The sequence below is a fragment of the Moschus berezovskii genome, chromosome 14, assembly GCF_049115385.1.
Source record: "Moschus berezovskii isolate FMDL1 chromosome 14, NW_MosBer_1.0, whole genome shotgun sequence".
Classification (NCBI taxonomy): domain Eukaryota; kingdom Metazoa; phylum Chordata; class Mammalia; order Artiodactyla; family Moschidae; genus Moschus; species Moschus berezovskii.
In genome coordinates, this window is record NC_142473.1 from 26,145,603 (window position 1) to 26,164,032 (window position 18,430).

The 18,430-nt window shown below is 46.4% G+C and overlaps 3 protein-coding genes across 5 annotated transcripts; 2 read left to right on the plus strand and 1 right to left on the minus strand.

The window, feature by feature from the left end:
- Positions 1-2,147: 2,147 nt before the first annotated feature.
- CRYAB (crystallin alpha B) lies at positions 2,148-5,508 on the minus strand. The gene is made up of 3 exons (XM_055423011.2): positions 5,238-5,508; positions 3,985-4,107; positions 2,148-2,491 (listed from the first exon to the last, which is right to left on the minus strand). The coding sequence occupies exons 1-3, from the start codon at positions 5,436-5,438 to the stop codon at positions 2,288-2,290; spliced, it is 528 nt and encodes a 175-aa protein (XP_055278986.2). The 5' UTR covers positions 5,439-5,508; the 3' UTR covers positions 2,148-2,287.
- A 692-nt stretch (positions 5,509-6,200) lies between these two features.
- Positions 6,201-8,963, plus strand: HSPB2 (heat shock protein family B (small) member 2). The gene is made up of 2 exons (XM_055423010.2): positions 6,201-6,605; positions 7,117-8,963. Exons 1-2 carry the CDS (start codon positions 6,512-6,514, stop codon positions 7,569-7,571), a joined length of 549 nt encoding a protein of 182 aa, XP_055278985.2. The 5' UTR covers positions 6,201-6,511; the 3' UTR covers positions 7,572-8,963.
- A 2,403-nt stretch (positions 8,964-11,366) lies between these two features.
- On the plus strand, positions 11,367-18,313 carry C14H11orf52 (chromosome 14 C11orf52 homolog). Of its 3 annotated transcripts, none has more exons than XM_088842931.1 (4): positions 11,380-11,565; positions 15,804-15,841; positions 17,015-17,094; positions 17,184-18,313. In XM_088842931.1, the coding sequence occupies exons 1-4, from the start codon at positions 11,534-11,536 to the stop codon at positions 17,481-17,483; spliced, it is 450 nt and encodes a 149-aa protein (XP_088699057.1). In that variant the 5' UTR covers positions 11,380-11,533; the 3' UTR covers positions 17,484-18,313. The 3 variants fall into 3 exon arrangements, with proteins under 3 accessions (XP_055278991.1, XP_088699057.1, XP_055278992.1); XM_055423017.2 differs by having other exon boundaries at positions 11,396-11,565; positions 17,232-18,308; XM_055423016.2 differs by lacking the exon at positions 15,804-15,841 and having other exon boundaries at positions 11,367-11,565; positions 17,232-18,311.
- Positions 18,314-18,430: the final 117 nt, after the last annotated feature.

The window sequence follows — 18,430 nt, forward strand, 5'->3', positions numbered from 1 at the left end:
TCTTTTTGGAGAGTCTTTTTAAAAGGTAAAAAGTTTTGCTATAAGTATCTCCTGCAAATCCCCACCCCCCACCCCCGTCTCATTGGCCATAATTGGGTCATAGCCCTTTCAGGACTAATCTTGACAGAAGGAAGAGAGTTTCCATGGTTGATCTGGGTGGAGCTTGGGTGAACTTTTCATTCTTCTGAAGCACATGGCTAGGAAGAATATAGTGGATACCTAAACCAATCTGGGATTCTGTTGGCAAGGCTGAAGGTGGTAAATAGGCTACTTAGGTACCAACTGTCTACTACACAGCCATAAAAATTGGCTCTAAGTGTAGAAAAATCTGACTTCTGGCTAGATCACAGCATTTCAGACCCATCGGGGAGCTGTTTAAGAGGAAACATTTTGAACCTGCATAAATTCGCAATGTATATTGTCCTAGCTCCACACTTCTGCATCTTGAAAACTTTTCAATTGTTTCACGTAACTTATTTTAGCAGCATGGCCAGTCCCCAAACAGTAGGCTTTGTGAAGAAAAGAATTCTTGTGAGAAATCAGAAATCAACTGCAAGTGGCTGCAGAAAAAATGAGTTGTTTATAAGCATTTATACCAGGGCTATTTTCATTAATTAAATCAGAAGTTTATCTAGAATCGGAAAAGTGAAGCAGAGGTGTTATTGTAAAGTAGTATGTCTTTCTTTGGGCTTCCATGGTGGCTAACACAGTAAAGAATCTGCCTGCAGTGAGGGAGACACAGGTTTGATTCCTAGGTGGGAAAGATCCCCTGGAGAAGAGAACGGCAACCCACTGCAGTATTCTTGCCTGGAGAATTCCATGGACAGGAGCCTGCAAACTATAGTCCATGGGTTGCAAAGAGTCGGACATGACTGAGCAACAAACACACACATACACACACATGCAGGCTTCTTTGTTTAACCTAAATAAGAGAATAATTTATTGATCAGTTATTAACTGTAATTCTTAAAACTTAAGACAAATACCATATGATATTACCTATATGTGGAATCTAAAATGTGATACAGATGAACATACCTATGAAACAGAAACAGGCTTACAAACATAGAAATCAGACTTGTGGTTGCCAAGGTGGCGGGCAAATGGGGCGGGAAGGATTGGGAGCTTGGGATTAGAAGATGCAAACTATTATATGTAGGATGAATAAACAATAAGGTCCTACTGTGCAGCACAAGGAACTATCTTCAATATCCTATGATGAACCATAATGGAAAAGAATATGAAAAAAATATACATATGGATAACTGAGTCACTTTGTTGTAGAGCAGAAATAAGCACAACACTGTAACATCAACTGTGCATGCATGTACTAAGTCTCTTCAGTCATCTCTGACTCTTTGCAACCCTAGGGACTGTAGCCTGCCAGGCTCCTCTGTCCATGAGATTCTCCAGGCAAGAATACTGGAGTGGGTTGACATGCCCTCCTCCAGGGGATCTTCCCGATCCAGGGATCGAACCCACATGTTTTATGTCTCCTGCATTGGCAGGCAGGTTCTTTACCACTAGTGCCACGTGGGAAGCCTGTACATCAACTGTATTTCAGTATTTTTAAAAATTAAAAAAACTTTAACTTTTTAAATGATGAATCAATGAATTGTGTTTTTCCCAGTCTTAGTAAGTGTTCATTAGCTAATTTGAAGACTACACCTGAGAGGTTTGTTTGGCAATAATCACCTGTCCTATTTATTGCCTTTGTAAGTCTGCTGAAGGCAATGCTTATCAGTGGGAAAGTGTCAAAGTTGAGGATACCATCTCTTCCCTGGTGACATGATTCATTTCAGAGATGCACTAAGGCATTTTATGCATTGTCATCGAGATGTCATTGAGATGTGTTGTTGGAACCCAGGGCCAAAATCAAAGAGAGAGGGGAGGAAAGGAACAGATCTTCTTTGAGCTCTGCCAAGAGCTTTACCTACTTCTTCTCCTTAATTTACTCTTTATAATGAATGTACGAATAAGCACCCCATGTTATAAATGGAAGACTTAAAGATCATAAAGTTTTAAGTGGCTTGCTAAATTTATCCCGTTAGAAGTGTTGGAAACAGTCATTCAGACTCTAATATCCCCGGAGCCCCCTAAAACATAATGTGATGATTAACACAAAATATTCAAAGGCAAGATAGGTATCTGTTGCTGAATGATATTTATTAGCTTAATAATTTGGGCCTGCCCTTAGCATTAATAAGCTTCAGCACTAGTCATAAGGTTTTCATTCACTGGTGGGGAACTTTTCTTGTTTTAAAAAATGCAGTTAGAGAAAGGGCATCTACTTCTTGGGGGCTGCAGTGACAGCTGGCTTCTCTTCACGGGTGATGGGAATGGTGCGCTCAGGGCCGGAGACCTGTTTCCTTGGTCCATTCACAGTGAGGACCCCATCAGACGACAGGGATGAAGTAATGGCGAGAGGGTCCACATCAGCTGGGATCCGGTATTTCCTGTGGAACTCCCGGGAGATAAAACCATGTTCATCCTAAACCAAGAGAAGAAGGAAAGAGGCAGATAAGAACAGGAAACAGCATCACTTGTCTAGAACTCAGACATCCTCCTTCCGCTTGCTGCCAAGTCACTTCAGTCGTGTCCGACTCTGTGTGACCCCATAGATATCAGCCCACCAGGCTCCCCCGTCCCTGGGATTCTCCAGGCAAGAACACTGGAGTGGGTTGCCATTTCCTTCTCCAATGTGTGAAAGTGAAAAGTGAAAGTGAAGTTGCTCAGTCATGTCTGACTCGTAGCGACCCCATGGACTGCAGCCTACCAGGCTCCTCCGTCTGTGGGATTTTCTAGGCAAGAGTACTGGAGTGGCTTGCCATTGCCTTCTCCTTCCTTCTGCTTAGCTGTGGCCAAATGCATGGCAACATGAGAGAAAGCGCAATGGTTGTTCTGTTGGGTATATGATGGAATTGCCTAAGTGGTCACTCCTACCAGTGAGAATCTGAGAGGACTGAACAGCCAAACTTCTTAGCTCTTCAACCCTGAGCTGTGGATATGTTCAGCAGTATTTCCCAAAGGTTTTAGATCAATACTTGTTGGGCCTACAGGATTTGGAATATCATCTCGATTTAAAATTTGAATCTCAAGGTAGCTCAGAAATTGTCCTGATGCTTCAGGAATGTTCCAGAATGTTCCAGACCAATAGGTATAATAATGATAATAACAAAAACAATAATAAAGACTACACCCAGGAGACTCTGATCTAAATTAAATCATAGCAAAACTGAAACAGCCTGAGGACCTCACACTATACTATTGGATGTACAAGTTACGGTGTTATAACTAATCAGTAAGAAGCAAACTCACTGAAAAACTCTCCCAGAAAGTAATGAGAAGTTATCTCATTCTTTAGAATTCTCCTGAAGAATTCCAACCCTAACTTTTATACCTCATGAATCTCAAGCATTTATTTAGAAGGGCTGTCAACTGATTTCTAACGTATTAGGAGCTGAGTACAGCTCTGAAATTTAGGCAAACGAAGTAGTTCAGCATTAACATGGGCTAAAGAGAAGTGACTTCTGGAATACCTAAAACAAAAGTCTAAAATTCAAGGGCCTTCCAAGTGCATGCAGTTAATACAATTATGTAAAATAATCAGATGTCTGAAATCACTTATTTAAATCAGTGGTCTTCAGCTGTGACTGTGTATTAGAATTCCCTAGGGAGCTTTTTAAAAATCTTGATTTAAATGATTTGGGATATGCCTGAGCATTTTTTTTTTAAATTCCTCTGGTAATTTTAACTTTGGCAAAGTTGAGAACCACTGGCTTAAACAAGAAGTTAACATCCCGTCTATCTCTGAGGCAATCAAATCAAAATAAGCAACAAAGATCTGGCCAAAACAACAGGTTTATCCCTGTTCCTGACCCCAATGGCTTAGGACTGGAATGTTGCCGGCCTCAGGGGCTGAGGGCAGTATCTGGCATATAGCATGCCCTGGAAAAAGAGCAGGAGAGAAAGTCAGCTACATACCTGGCGCTCTTCATGTTTGCCATGCACCTCAATCACATCTCCCAGCACCTTAACCTTGAGTTCCTCTGGGGAGAAGTGCTTCACATCCAGGTTGACAGAGAATCTGTCCTTCTCCAGACGCATCTGGAAATAGCAAGGTGGGGAAGGGGTAAGAGAAAGGAGGGTAGGAATGTAAAAGATACTAGTACAATCTCTTCATTTGGCAGATTTGCTCTCTGTCCAGGAAGTTTATCCTCCTCTTTTTAGCTAAAAATTCCTTTTTGAATAAACATGCCTTCTGGCTCAGGGGCATCACCATATTGGTACCCTAGGCACACCACTTGGTCATCAGACCCAAACTTATATTTACAGGGACAGGGAAGAAGACAGGCCACCCAGGGGACAAAGCACAAGGATGGGTTGTGGCATGCCTTCTGCTGCTTCTCCAAGCCAATGCCTGGCCTTGTCATTTGTCTGTGAGACAAAGGCTCCTTCTTCATACTCAGGTCTCTGCCAAGTTTCCCACCCACTCAATCTGGAATGTTCTGCTAGCTCCCATTGTCCTTCCAAAGCCCTTGCCCACTCAGCTCCTGTTTACTCACACTTGAATATTTTTAAACCAGAGTGTTATCTGTGACAGCTTCTGTCATTCTTATCTGTTCACCCCATTCTCCCACCGTCTTAGGACAATTGTGGGGGGGGTCCCTAAAGTGGACCTGCATTCTATCCTCATTAGACTTGGACCCAGGCCAGTGCCCTGTCACAACCCTTAGAAACCCAGAAAATCATAGAGGAGGAAATAAAAAGGAAGAAAATAGTGGTTGCTGTCTCCAGCTCCATGCAGCAGGGGTGGAAAGCTCGGGATAAGGCAAGACTGTCTCCTGACTCTGAAACTTGAGATGACAGTATTTGTCAGGAGTATGAGGTGTTAGAAGAGGTGTGCAAAGGAGTCTGAAGGCAGCTCTTTCCCTGTAGATTGTTATGAACCAAACCAGAAAGGGACATCCTACCCAGAAAATAAGGAATAGAGAATGACCTTCATAGTGCATGGAAAATGTAACAAATAGGATACAGAGGCACACTAAATACAAATAGGTGACTGGGGAAGAGAGGAATTAGGGACCTCATCTGTCTTCACTGCAGGACACACAAGTGCCTAAGACACGTAGGACCCTTAGGCACAGATTTAGGCCAGGAGGAAAAGGACAGTGGATGGAGATGCTTCCAGAAGGTTCCAGAATGAACTTTCCTGTCCGAGCAAAGGGGAGACTTACCTCTGAGAGGCCAGTGTCAATCCAGCTGGGTGCCCGCAGAAACGAGGGCGGCCGAAGGTAGAAGGGGCTCAGGGAAGTAGAAGCTGGGAAGAGATCAGACTCCAACAGGTGCTCGCCAAAGAACTGGTCAAAGAGGCGGCTGGGAGAGTGGAAAGGGAAGAAGGGGCGGCGGATCCAGGGGTGGTGGATGGCGATGTCCATGGTGGTTAGGTGAGTGTAGGGGGTCAGCTGGCTGTTGAGCTCCTTCAGCCGCAGCTGCGGCCAACCCTTTATATATGCAGTCTTGTGAAGCTTCTGGAATGGTGATGTCAGGGGTTTTATTATCCCAGCTCACCGCCCGTTCATGGGGACTTGTGATTGGGGATTTGGCAGTATGACACATACCCAGTACTCACTGAGCTAAGAAAAGAGAAACACAAACGCGCCTGAGCTGGCCAGTGACCTGTCCTGGTCCTGTTTCACTAGCTTTCTGTCCACACCCAATGGCACCCACCCCCGCCCCCTCCCCTGGAGTTGGGACTGAGTCAGGAATCCCAAGCGGCGGGCAGTGTGCCCCTCCTCCTCCCCTGCAGCCCTGCATGCCAAGGGAATGGAGCCAGCAGCTATCTTGGGCCTGGGCAGGAACTGGAATCTTCCTAGGCTGAGCCCCAGGGACATTAACTCTTTGTGGGTCCCTGGGGGAGAGCAGTGACCACCAGCATGGCCGTGGCAAGTTTCCACGTGGTGCCCTGGGTTGCCCTGGATTCAGAGAGGGCCCTGACATTCGGCGGGAAGGCTCTTCATCCCACCCCCAAAGAGAGGGTAGAAGGTTGTTTGCATCTTTCACTTTCCGCGGCTGGCAGAACCTCAAACCGAGGGGAGAGCTGTATGAAGTGGGGTGCCGGCTGTCTGCCACTGGGGAGAAGAGGAGGTGGAGAAAAACGTGCAAACTGTTGGTGAGGGTCTCAGCGAGGCCTCTCCGGGCCGTGGGCAGCAGCCTCCCCGCGCTGGCTGGCTCCCCAGCCCCGACCCCCAGCTGTCCCGGTGGGGGGGGGGTGCGGCGGGGAGGCTTGTGACAGCTGAAGGGTGTGCAGGGGAGGGGACGGGGGTCCAGGCGCGCGGGTCACACGCTGGTCGCGGGCGCTCGCCGCCCCTCCCCCGGGCTCCGCACTATTTTGGGTGGTGTAGACCCCGCCCCCACCCCCGCCGCGCCCCGGCTCCGCGGCAGCTGGAGGGGTCCCGCCGCGCCTGTCGGGGCCGCACCTCGGACCGCGGCCGCCGGCGCGTCTGCAGCCATGTCGGGCCGCTCGGTGCCACATGCCCACCCGGCCACCGCCGAGTACGAGTTTGCCAACCCGAGCCGCCTGGGCGAGCAGCGCTTCGGGGAAGGTATGGCACGGACGCCACCCCAACCCCCCCGCCCTTGCCTCCCACCCCCACCTCCGGAGATTCTGGGCTGACCTCCCAATAGTAACTGGCCTCCACCCCACTCTGGGCTTAACTGAACTCCTGGGGCGAGTCATCTCCCACCCCAGACTCCCGCCTCGCCGCCCCCTCCAAGCCGGGCGCGCTCCCCTTCCTGCTGGCCTGGGTGCAGATGCTGCCCGCAGGGCTCGGAATCTGCCCCTAAGCGTCCCCGCACCCCACCCCACCCAGCCCCCCAGGGCCTTTCCCCCGCTTCGGCCCGCCCGGACCCGGTTTGCCTTGCTCCCCTCTACCCCAGTGTATTCCCTTTCTCCAGCCCCTGTCCCCAGCCGCCTCCCTGCAGCCTGCGGGACCCTCCCTCGCTTCTCCTTCCTCTGCTCCCGCCCGCCGCGGGCCTCCTGGTCTCTCGCTTCATCCTCGGCACCCCTTCCTCCCTCACCCCGCCCTCTCGCCTTTCTGTCTCTCTGTCCCGCAGGCCTCCTGCCGGAAGAGATCCTGACCCCAACCCTCTACCACGGCTACTATGTCCGGCCCCGGGCCGCGCCTGCTGGGGAGGGCAGCCGGGCAGGGGCCTCCGAGCTTCGGCTCAGCGAGGGCAAGTTCCAGGCGTTTCTGGACGTGAGCCACTTCACCCCAGACGAGGTGACCGTGAGGACTGTGGACAACCTCCTGGAGGTGTCCGCGCGGCACCCGCAGCGCCTGGACCGCCACGGCTTCGTGTCGCGCGAGTTCTGCCGCACCTACGTCCTGCCCGCCGACGTTGACCCCTGGCGGGTCCGCGCCGCGCTCTCCCACGACGGCATCCTCAACCTGGAGGCGCCTCGGGGCGGCCGACATTTGGACACAGAGGTCAACGAGGTCTACATCTCCCTGCTCCCAGCGCCCCCTGATCCGGAGGAAGAGGAGGAGGCCGTCGGCGTTGAGCCCTGAGCGCCACAGACCCAGCACCCACTGAACCCCTTTCTAGTTCCCGGCCTGTGATAGAAGCCGCTGCCCAGCACCCCGGAGGTAGCCGCATCCTTGGGGGAAGGGAAACGTGCATGGTCACAATGTATGGTTTGGTCCCTTGGGACGTGTCATAGCATTTTTGTTTGTTTGTTTAGTTTTGGGTGGAGCTGAATAAACCCAAATCTCAGGGCCTTGTTGTGCTGCTCCCTATTATGTGGCCTGGAGGAGGGCGTGGGCAGGGAAGGAGACCAAAAGGTCCTCGGTTCAGTTCAGTCGCTCAGTCGTGTCCGACTCTCCGCGACCCCATGAATCACAGCACGCCAGGCCTCCCGGTCCATCACCAACTCCCGGAGTTCACTGAAACTCTAGGTGGACCCAACTTCACAGCACTCTGAACTCACATGTGGATGCTGAGGTCACACCCGGAAGCTGACACTGGCTCCACATCAAATTCCTGGCCATGATTTTCTCATCGTGCAACAAAAGAGAGCTTGATCCTGGGAGGGGAAAGGGATATGTCATCCAAACAGCCCGGAGGGCACTGTCTGAGCTGGTGATTAGAGACACAAAAACAAGGGTCTCCAGACTGTCTGGCCTGTTTTGGGTAGGGGTTGGGAAAACGGCTTTTGGATGCAGAGACATCTAAAGCCCTGGTCTGCCCACGGAAATTGGCCTCTGATTCTGAGGGATCTAGAATGCAGACCCAGCAACACAGACACAGCAGCCCCTGCCACTGTCGCTGAACCACAAAGTTTCCCCACCGTCTGCCTGGGAGAGAAAGCATTTGTTTCTAATCTTGAAACATCCCAGTGAGAGGAGCCCCTGCATCCCTCCACCCAGTCCAAGGGTATTGGTTTGGTGATGATGGCCAGGGAAACTTCCTTTGGAAGTAGAGTCTTAGTACTAGGAGTATGGTGTATTCAGAAAAGCCTGGAGGGTTGACCTCTTAATTTCTTTCTGTAATCAAGAGAGCATGAATGTGTATGGTTGGAGGAGTGCGCAGAAGACCTCCTTGACCCCAAATACATCTTTTACTGGGTTGTGATGGACATCTGAAATTCTTCCATTAAAATGGTTGGTTGATTCTTAACTTTTTTATAGACCCTTTTGAAAAAAATCTTACAAAAGCAGTAGATACATGCTCTGAAATGTGGTACACAATTTGAACAGATTCACACAGCTCTTGAGATCGATTTATATGCCCTCTTAAGGATCTGTGGACTCCCAGGAAAAGAACCCTCAATTAAAGAATTCAATTCTTGGTTAAAAGATTGCCATCTGTTAAAAATTAAAGCATGCCTTAGAGAAATAACTACTGATATATTCTTTTGTTCACTCATTCAATGAATATTTATTTAACCCCCAAGTAATATGGTATGGAGATTATACACTGTAAATATAAATTTAAAACTATGTTCCTTTGTTGTCTACTCTCAAGAATCTTAACATCTAGTTGAGAAGAAAAATAATTTTAAAAGGATCCTCTTTAGACTTCTATTACAGCTTTGCTTTATCTGTTTTATAATTTTACTTGAGCTTCATTTAAAAGAAAATTTTCCTTAGCTAGAAGAAAATTGCAACCTCTGATTTTGTGCAAATCCCCAACCCATTCAAACACTTTGAAGATGATTAGTCAACTTCTGGGACATTTTCAGTGACAGAGAGCTTAGAACTTCATAAAGTAGCTCACTTCATTTTCTTTTTGGACGCATCTGTTATAAATTCTTCCTTCTATTGAACCAAAATCTGAATTTCAGTAAGTTCTTCCCACTGGTATTCTTTCGCAGTGAAACATGCCTAGTTCTTTTAACCATATTTTATAGGACTTTCCATACCACTTGCAACTCAGACAACTTTCTCTTGAATACACTGCCTCTTGACAGTGTAACTTGAAATTCAACATGTTAACCTAGAACTGTTATTCCAATCATGGACTGACTGGTACATCTTTCATTGGAATAATCAATACCCTTGTCTATCACTCTAGACTTCTATTAATGCTGCTTAAAGTGTATCAGGTTTTCTGACTGCCACAACACAGTGCTGGTTCCTTTGGAGTCTCTGATCATATAAAAAAACTCAGGTTTTTTCCTTTAAATTAGAGAAAGTAGCTGAAAAGGAACCAGATTATGAAGGGCTTTGAGTACCAGGCTAAGAAGTTTGGGTAACAGGATGAAAGGAATACAGTTAATAGTAGAATACAGAGTGGATTGCCAGCAAGAAGCAAGGCCATGAAATAAGAGTCTAGTGCAATGGTTTGCTGCTGCTAAGTCACTTCAGTCGTGTTCGACTCTGTGTGACCCCATAGACGGAAGCCCACCAGGCTCCCCCATCCCTGGGATTCTCCAGGCAAGAACACTGGAGTGGGTTGCCATTTCCTTCTCCAATGTGTGAAAGTGAAAAGTGAAAGTGAAGTCGCTCAGTTGTGTCCGACCCTTAGCGACCCCACGGACTGCAGCCTACCAGACTCCTCCATCCATGGGATTTTCCAGGCAAGAGTACTGGAGTGGCTTGCCATTGCCTTCTCCGGCAATGGTTTCTGTTCTGTTCAGTCGCTCAGTCGTGTTCGACTCTTTGCGACCCCGTGGACTGTAGCCTACCAGGCTTCTCCATCCATGGGATTCTCCAGGCAAGAATACTGGAGTGGGTTACCATTTCCTTCTCCAGGGGATCTTCTCCTGGATCTTCTCCAGGGATCGAACCCGGGTCTCCCGCCTTGGAGGCAGACGCGTTAACCTCTGAGCCACCAATGGTTTAGCACCAGATAATAAAGATGCTTTACCATCTAACAATCAGCTTAGAACAAAAAGTAATAATAATAACCATAGCTAGGACTTACTGAAAGGGTCCTATATGTCAAGTCCTGGATTAGAGTTTTATATACATTATCTCACTTAATTTTCACCGCAATCCTATAAGGCTGTCACTCTTTTTATCCCCGTTTTTCATAAAGAAAGAAAATGGAGGAAGAATGAAGAGTCCAGGGTACTCTCTGTGGAGTACAGGGCTAAGTGCTGGATTCCGAACATCCTTAAGAGACACACAAGTAAATGGGCATTTAAACAATACACTAAAGACGGGGTGGGAACACTGAAGTCAAGCTGTATAGGTTCCACAAATTCTCCAAGAGTCCCTATTTTCTACTAAGGAATTTGCTCAACTACATCCTAGTTGCCAATGAGTGTGGAATGAGTCTAACTTTGGTCATTGGAGGAGAAGCTTAGTTGAGATTAAATGGAGATTCCATAGTTCTGTACTGACAAGGGAGAAGTGAATGGTTAAGCAGTGCTGAGAATACTCCAATCATAAAATCAGAAAGGGGATTAAATAATGGGTTCAGTCCTCCATTTTCACAGGTCCTAGAAAAAAAGTGATTTGCCCACATTTATTCCACTAGCAAGAGAGAATACAAAAAGAATACATTTCCCTAAATTTTAGTTTCCAAAAGAGTCCAGTTTTCAAACCCAAATTCTGGACAAGGATAATAAGAGACTGATACCAGTAACCATCAAAGTGAAACACAATTAAACCTGAATAGTGCTGGGGACACATAGGTAAGACTTTTATTATAGAGGATATATTTCAATGACAGTGTGATGTAGTAGAGAGACATTTCCTAAGGAAACCCAGAACCCTTTTCTATCTCAGGTTTCTTTTTACTGAACCTTGAGGCTCAGAGTTCACACTTCCTCAAAGCAGCTCCAAATCCCGAAGGTGAGATCACTCTCACCTGGAGCTCATGTGTGTTCCTCTACCCTCTGGCTGGAAGCAGTCACCTGGCAATCTTTCCAGCAGGTGGCTTCCAAAGTCCAACCTGTTAGGTTGAAATCTGACACTGGCAGAGTCTCCCCGGGAGCTGCTGCTGAAAGCTGAACCGGGAACCAGGAAATGCACAAGCCTCTTTCGCTGGAAAAAGAGCTGGGCTCCCTGGGAGACAGAGCACCATGGGAAACCAGCTCTGCTGCGGGAGAAGCTGGTGAGTAGGGGGAAAGGTCGGAGGGCAAGGTTTCTGCTGGTGGACACAGAGGCCCCAAGGATAAGAGAAAGCCTGCGAGTAGCGCTCTGCCAACTCCCCACTGTCACCTTCTTCACCTGGCACCCCCAGGAGCAGCACCCCATTCTGTGCCCCTTCCTTTCAGGAAACCTCAAAAACACAGCCAAGGCAGCTGTCTGCCAAATGACAAGGATAGCAATGGAATGGTGCATCGATGTTGTCTTCTGTTTGTCTTTCTCTTCCTCCTTGTTCCCTGTATTCTCTTCCTTTCTCCCCCAGATAATGGTAATAATTTGAGAACTTATTATGTTCCAGGCACTTAATAATCTCCTTTAATTTTCCCAACAATTTGGAGGAAGGTGTGGCCTTACCCCTTCTGTTTTACAGCTAAGAAGCTAAGGCTCAGAGAAGTTCATTTGTCTGAGGTCACATGGCTAGTAAGCAAATAAACCAAGATTCCAACCCAGACCTGTCTGAATTCAAAGCCCCTACTCTTTTTTTTTTTTTGGACTATACCATACAGCATGTGGGATCTTAGTTTCCCGACCAGGGATGGAATTCTCACCCCCTGCATCGGAAGCACGGAGTCAACCACTGGACCGCCAGGGAAGTCCCTCAAAGCCCATACTTTTAACCATTACATAATACCATCTCCAGAATCAAGTAAATCAACTGGAGAAATGTTTATTTAAAAGGGTAGAAGTGAGGAGAAGGAGAATATCCGTGGAATGTTTGAATATAACTTGAACATTTGTTTGCTGTGTGAGATATATTTATTTTAAAGGGTAGAAGTGAGAAGGAGAATATCTAAGGAATATTGGAATATAACTTTCACATTTGTTTGCTGTGTGACCTTAGGCAAATCCTGTGACTTCTCTTCTTTCTCATATATAATGTAGATAACACAACGTATGTTGTTTAGATCACAGACTTGAAGAGCAGATAATATGGGAAAGCCTCAAAATAAATGAATTGCCTTTATTGTTCTTTCCCAGTATTATCATCACTGTTGTTAAATAGCATAAATTCACCCAAGTAAACTTTCAAAATTTAATTGACTTTATTGAAGGGCTCATGATGAGGTAGCATCTTATCTAGCAAGTAGAAAGGAGCTCTGAGAAGCTGTACAAAATGGAAGGCTTTCATAGGCAGGAGAGGGAGGGCTCAGAGAAGAACAGATGACCTCATTTTCCTTTGGGCAATGGAAAAGGTTTATGTGACAGACTACCCCACTGGTGCTGACCAGATAATTCCAAACTGACCATATAAGACTATGTTCCTGGGGAGGGTTGAAACTCCAGTTAGGCTAGGTATCAAGCCGTGGTTTGATGAGGTGAGCTTAGCATAAGCAACACCATTCAAGGCCTGTTATTTCTTTTTAACACTATCACCCACTGGACCTGGTTTTATCCTGTCCACGTCTTTCTTCTATACTATTCCAGGCCTGCATCTGTCTTGAGGATGTCCTGTTTCTGAATAAAGTATCATGTTTAGAGAGATAGGTGAGGTACATTGAAAAGCACATTGGATTCACGTCCTGTTGCTACTATTCATTCATGTATCCATTCACTTGTTAAACAGATATTTCATTGAACACCTATGTGTACCAGTCATAATGGTAGAGTCAGAAGGCAAAGTAAAAATGAGAAATTTGGTCCCTGCCTTCTAATTTTCCAGAATATTGTCAGGATTGAAAAAACAAATGAAGCCCTTTTACAGCTCTGAGATATCCTCTAGACATAAGACATCTAGAAACATAAAAAATTCCAGAGGAGGGGGAGGAAAGTGTCTTTCACTCCCCTTTTTCCCAGGTCTTCATATCCTTCACGTTTGGTTATTTCTTCCTCTGATGATGGTAGTCATAGTAGTCAGTTTTGATCAATGCTCATTATACACCAGACACTTAGCTGAGTATTTTCCATCTATTACGTTATTTAATTTTTACAGTAATGCTGTGAGGTTTAAGCTCTATTATTATCTTCATTTAATTAATAAGAACATGGAGGGACTTCCCTGGCAGTCCAGTGGTTACAACTTCGTGCCTGTATTGTAGAGGATATGGGATTGTTCTCTGGTCAGGGAACTAAGATCCTGCATGCCATGTGGCACAGTCAAAAATTTTTTTTAAATAAATAAAATGAAAATGGAAGCCTCATGCTACTATCAATCTAAACCTAGAGCCTGGCTAGAAACACTACACCAGATAACCTAACCAAAATATATATTTTTTCCTCTTGAATATTAGTAGGAGTGGATAAATATTGTTCTTCTCTATTTCTCATTATCTCAAACTTCCAGAAACTTAAAGGCACTATGACAATTGAAAAGATTTTTATTAAAATTTTTTTTTCTGATTACAAAAGTAATATGTATTCACTGTAGAACATTTGGAAAATACCAAAGAGCAGAAAGTAAGAAACAACCATAAATATAAGCACCCAGAGATGACAGGAACATTTTAATGTATTTCCATGTAATCATTTAAAATTTTTTATATGCATAGTTTTTATCCCAAAACATATTGGCTTTTTATTATCTTAATAAAGGGGAAAAATTTCCATGCTATTAGGTGTTCTTCCAACATCTTTCTTAAATTGATGTATGATATTTCATTGATTGGAGATGCCATTTATTTAGTTAGTTCCTAATGTTGGACATTTAGGATATTTCCTATTTTTTGAAATTATAAATAATGCTATAATAAATATCCATATATGCACCTGTCTGATTATAGGTTAGAATTGCTACATCAGTGGTTACATTTATGTTTAAGGCCTCTCATACTTATTGCCAAGTGCATTCTAGAAAAATTGCACCAATTTTTATTCTTACTACCAATATAGGAGAGTACCCATTTGGTTTCCTTAATTCTGAGCTAAAAATAAAATCCTATCACCCACGAGTCTAACTGAATACTCCATCTGGGTTTATGTCCAGGCATTGTGCAACATCCAACTTGGGAACAGGCTCTGCTCACTAAATCTGAGTCACCCAAGTGCATCTTATTTTAGAATTATTATTTTCTTTATCAGTTTAAGTAGAAGTAGGAAAAGAGTAGTGACCAGAAGCAAGGACTTAGAGGCTAGAATTAGGCTATGCTTATGCAATGGTAAGAGAAAGGAAGAGCTGAAGGGGCAGAAGAGGAAGTAGAAAGACCCAGAAATAGTTTCAAAGCTTTTTTTCTGAACCACCTGTAGAGTTTGGATGGAGACTAACTGCTCTCAACTCAGCAAGCTGGATTAAAACCAAAAATCAAACCAAAACACGAACCTCTGTCAGATATGTGTGGAAAAATCCTAAATTTTCTACAGTAGTAAAATAAACATGATTTAGAAGTCCTCTTGCCCCTTTCTTTTTAATTAGCTTAAGAAGGAAACTTCCTTGGGGAGACAGAAGTCAGACAAATAGAGCTGGCTCTAGTGAGAGCTGGAAATGCACTAGCAAGAAAAAGCATCCGGAGTAAGCCACGAAGTATTCAGCCTATTTCCTCAGACAAGTGTTGTTCTCTGGCCATCAAACAGTTGACAATCACGTAGACATGCTGGCTCCATCAGGGACCCTAGGGGCTCAGAAATAAGTATAAGAGAGCTGTCCTGCAGGGAAGGCAGTGTAGCTGAGTCACTCACCAAATTCAGAGCTTCCTGGGCTGTGGACGTCAAAGGTTAAACATCTCTCTCTCTGTTAATTAGAAACAAGGACAAAGAAGCAGGGATGGAGGTCCCCTGTCAGGAAAGGGCTTTGTGGGGCCTTAATTAGTCAACCCTGGTTGAGGCAGCTTCTGTGACTCCCAGGATAAGAATCCTGGGTTGACAGACCCTGAAAAAAAGAAGCAAAAGGAAAAGCAAGAGGGTCTCTGAATCCAGGAATATCCCCTTATTTGGCAGGATTCCCTTACCCTCTGCTGGGATTAGCCTGTTAGACAATCCCAGAATAGCCCTCAACCCAACTACATCCCTGGCATGTAGCGCCTGCTTGCCTGGGGCTATATTTTGGGTTTGGTTGTGTCAGTTGTACCACTCCACCTTCCAGAACCATCCCTTTGGGAGAGGTGTGGTACCCTTGAGAAATGCTTTGGGGCTGGCTCAGGGTGAATCTTTGTTAGAGGGAGGTGAGGGAAGGTCATCCCACCAGAATGTTAAGGAGATCACAGAGCAAAGGATGCAGGAGGGAAGCCAGGGGCCAGGTTCTTACACATGGGTGATCTGTTTTTCCTTTCACAGGAGCTGTACATCAACTTTACAGAGGGAAAAGAAAATAGGTAATGGGAGTTGGGGGTGGGGAGTGCTGGGGGGAGTTCAAATTAGAGAAAAGAGGATAATAGAACCAGTGTCTTAAGAAAGGGTGTAAGGTGGAGCAGGGCTAAAGGGAGATAGTACACCAAAGAGATCTTTAGGTTACTGTGTTCCAGACCACCTCTGAAACTCTGAACCTCATCCTTTCCATTATCTCAGAGTGGCAAGGTTGGTTGTTCACACTTTCATTCATCCAGCAAAAGTTTACAGAACACTTATAGTGTATGTGAAGCACTCTGCAGGATCTGGAGGAGGCAGAGAGGCATGAGGGGAAGGGCACACCGAGGTCTGGCCCTAGAAGAGCTGAAAATCAAATTTGAGAGAGGGATACACATAAACAAAGAATCGTAATACCATGTACTAGTGCTTCCAACAGCACCACACTCAGGCTGTTACAGAAGGGGAGAAAACACCCATATTGAAGCAATAATGGCAAGTTTATAAGGTGGAAGAGAAGCAGGGAGCACGCAGAAACAAGAAGAGAGAGGAGTGACCTTATGAAACGTGATCAAATGTTTGCTGTAGCTGAGCTCTTACCACACTGCACTGTAATAGTCTGTATACTTTTGTCTCCCCTAGTAGACTGCAAGCTCCCTGCAGTGGAGAAAACAGCCAACTCATCCTTCTATCCCCAGAATGCAGACACAGAGCCTGGCATACCATGGGCTCTCAATATATAATTGTTTGGGTTTTTTTTTTGTTTGTTTGTTTTTACTTTATTTTGGCTGTGTTGGGTCTTTTTCATGGTGCAAGGACTCTGTTTTGGCACACAGGTTTAGCTGCTCCTCTGGCATGCGGGGATCTTAGTTCCCTGACTAGAGATTGAACCTGTATTCCCTGCATTGGAAGACAGATCCTTAACCACTGGACCATCAGGGAAGTCCCAGCATAAAATTGTAAAATTATGTTAGGGGCCACTGAAACACTGGGATGGAAGGTATTATTGACAGATGGTAAAAGGGCCAGGTTGTATGCTCTGCTAAGGAGTTTGGCTGTGGGAATGGTGGAAGTGAGAGAGGAGAGGAGAGGCAGGGAGATTAGTCAGAAGCCCACCGTAATAATTCAACAGAGATTTGAAGAGGGCAATTTCAATAGAGACAGAAGAGAAAGCAGATTAAAGTCGGGTTTCTTCGTCTCAGGGAGCCAAACAAGACGAACACTGAGGCGGCAGCAGCAGCAGCCTCAGCGTGAGCGGTGGCGACGACTGAATGACACGAAGGTAATGACAAGCCTCGGCCCCTCCTAGGAGGCTGTTCAGGCCTGGCGCCCCAGGACTCAGCTTGTCCAGCCTGAGACAGAGGGGGAAAGGGAGCAACCAAGCCAAGAGTCTCCCTTAACGCTGTTCGTTCCTCTCAGGACTACGACACAATGGGACACACGTACGAGCAGGTGGTAAAGCAGCCTGCCTCTCACGAGAGGAGTCGTCAAAGCCTCAGGTCGGAGGAGAGCAGCTTGTATTATGCAGACATTCAACTGTACAGACTTCCCCAGCCACGCTCTGTCCAGGAGGTGAAGCACCTACAGTTAAAAAATGCTACAGAGTATGCGACCCTTCGCTTCCCCCAGGTCACACCTCGCTACGACAGCAAGAACGGGACCCTTGTGTGAGCCCTGATGGGGGAGGTACCTGTTGGCATCATTTCATCACTACAGCTTTGGGGGACTGGCTGGCAGCCTAGAAACAGTGGACACGTTTTAGGCTTAAAGAACTCCAGAGCCCCCGGAATTGCAAACTCCCAGTCCTGTGCTCTGCCTCGGCCTATCTCTTATTTGCCACCGTTAGCTTGGGGTCGTATCTGAGTTACCTGGGGGCGGATGGAGTTGTACAGAATGAGGGCGCTAGGTTGAGTGTGCAAGAAGGTGGGGTTTTGACCCCTATCTTTGCTCCTGCCCTCTGGGAAAGTGCAGAAAGAACAGGTTATCCTTGAAGCACTTGCACTTGAGCTGACTTTGTTGGCGTTCACTTGATGGGATCCCTTCTACACACCTTCAGCTCCAAAGCTGAAGAAGAGGTGCTCTGGGAAGCATTCAGAGCTCTTGTACACAGCTCCTAGATCAGGGTTGGGCAAATTCCTCAGAGGCTGGGTCAAAAGGGTCCAGACCCTTACACAAACAAATGAGGGCAGGGACTGAAGTATGGAGCAAACGTTTTCGGACCATCGATTGCAAGGACGTCAAGTCACTGATGTCGAAAGCACTGCGAGGCCCAGAAACTTCCCCTTAAGCTGGACTGTTTTCTCTCAGGGGTGCGGAGCCATTAAGATCAATAAATTGCATAAGGAACCTGGTTGGTGCGTTTTCTTGGGTGGAGGTCTGCGAGCTCTCATTCAGCCTCAGGGCGGTAAGGAAGACCAACCATTTTCCACCGCCCTACCGGCTGCTACAGAAGCAGAGCCGGGGCGCGGTTGGCACGCACTGAAGGCTGCTTCCCAGCTGCAACAGGAGGAGCTCCGGGGCGGGGTCTGGGCCGGTAAGAGGTGGGTCTAGTAGGCAGGGGGCAGGGTTCTGGGAATCAGGAGGCGGGTCCGAGCCAGCAAGAGGCAGGTCCAGACGGT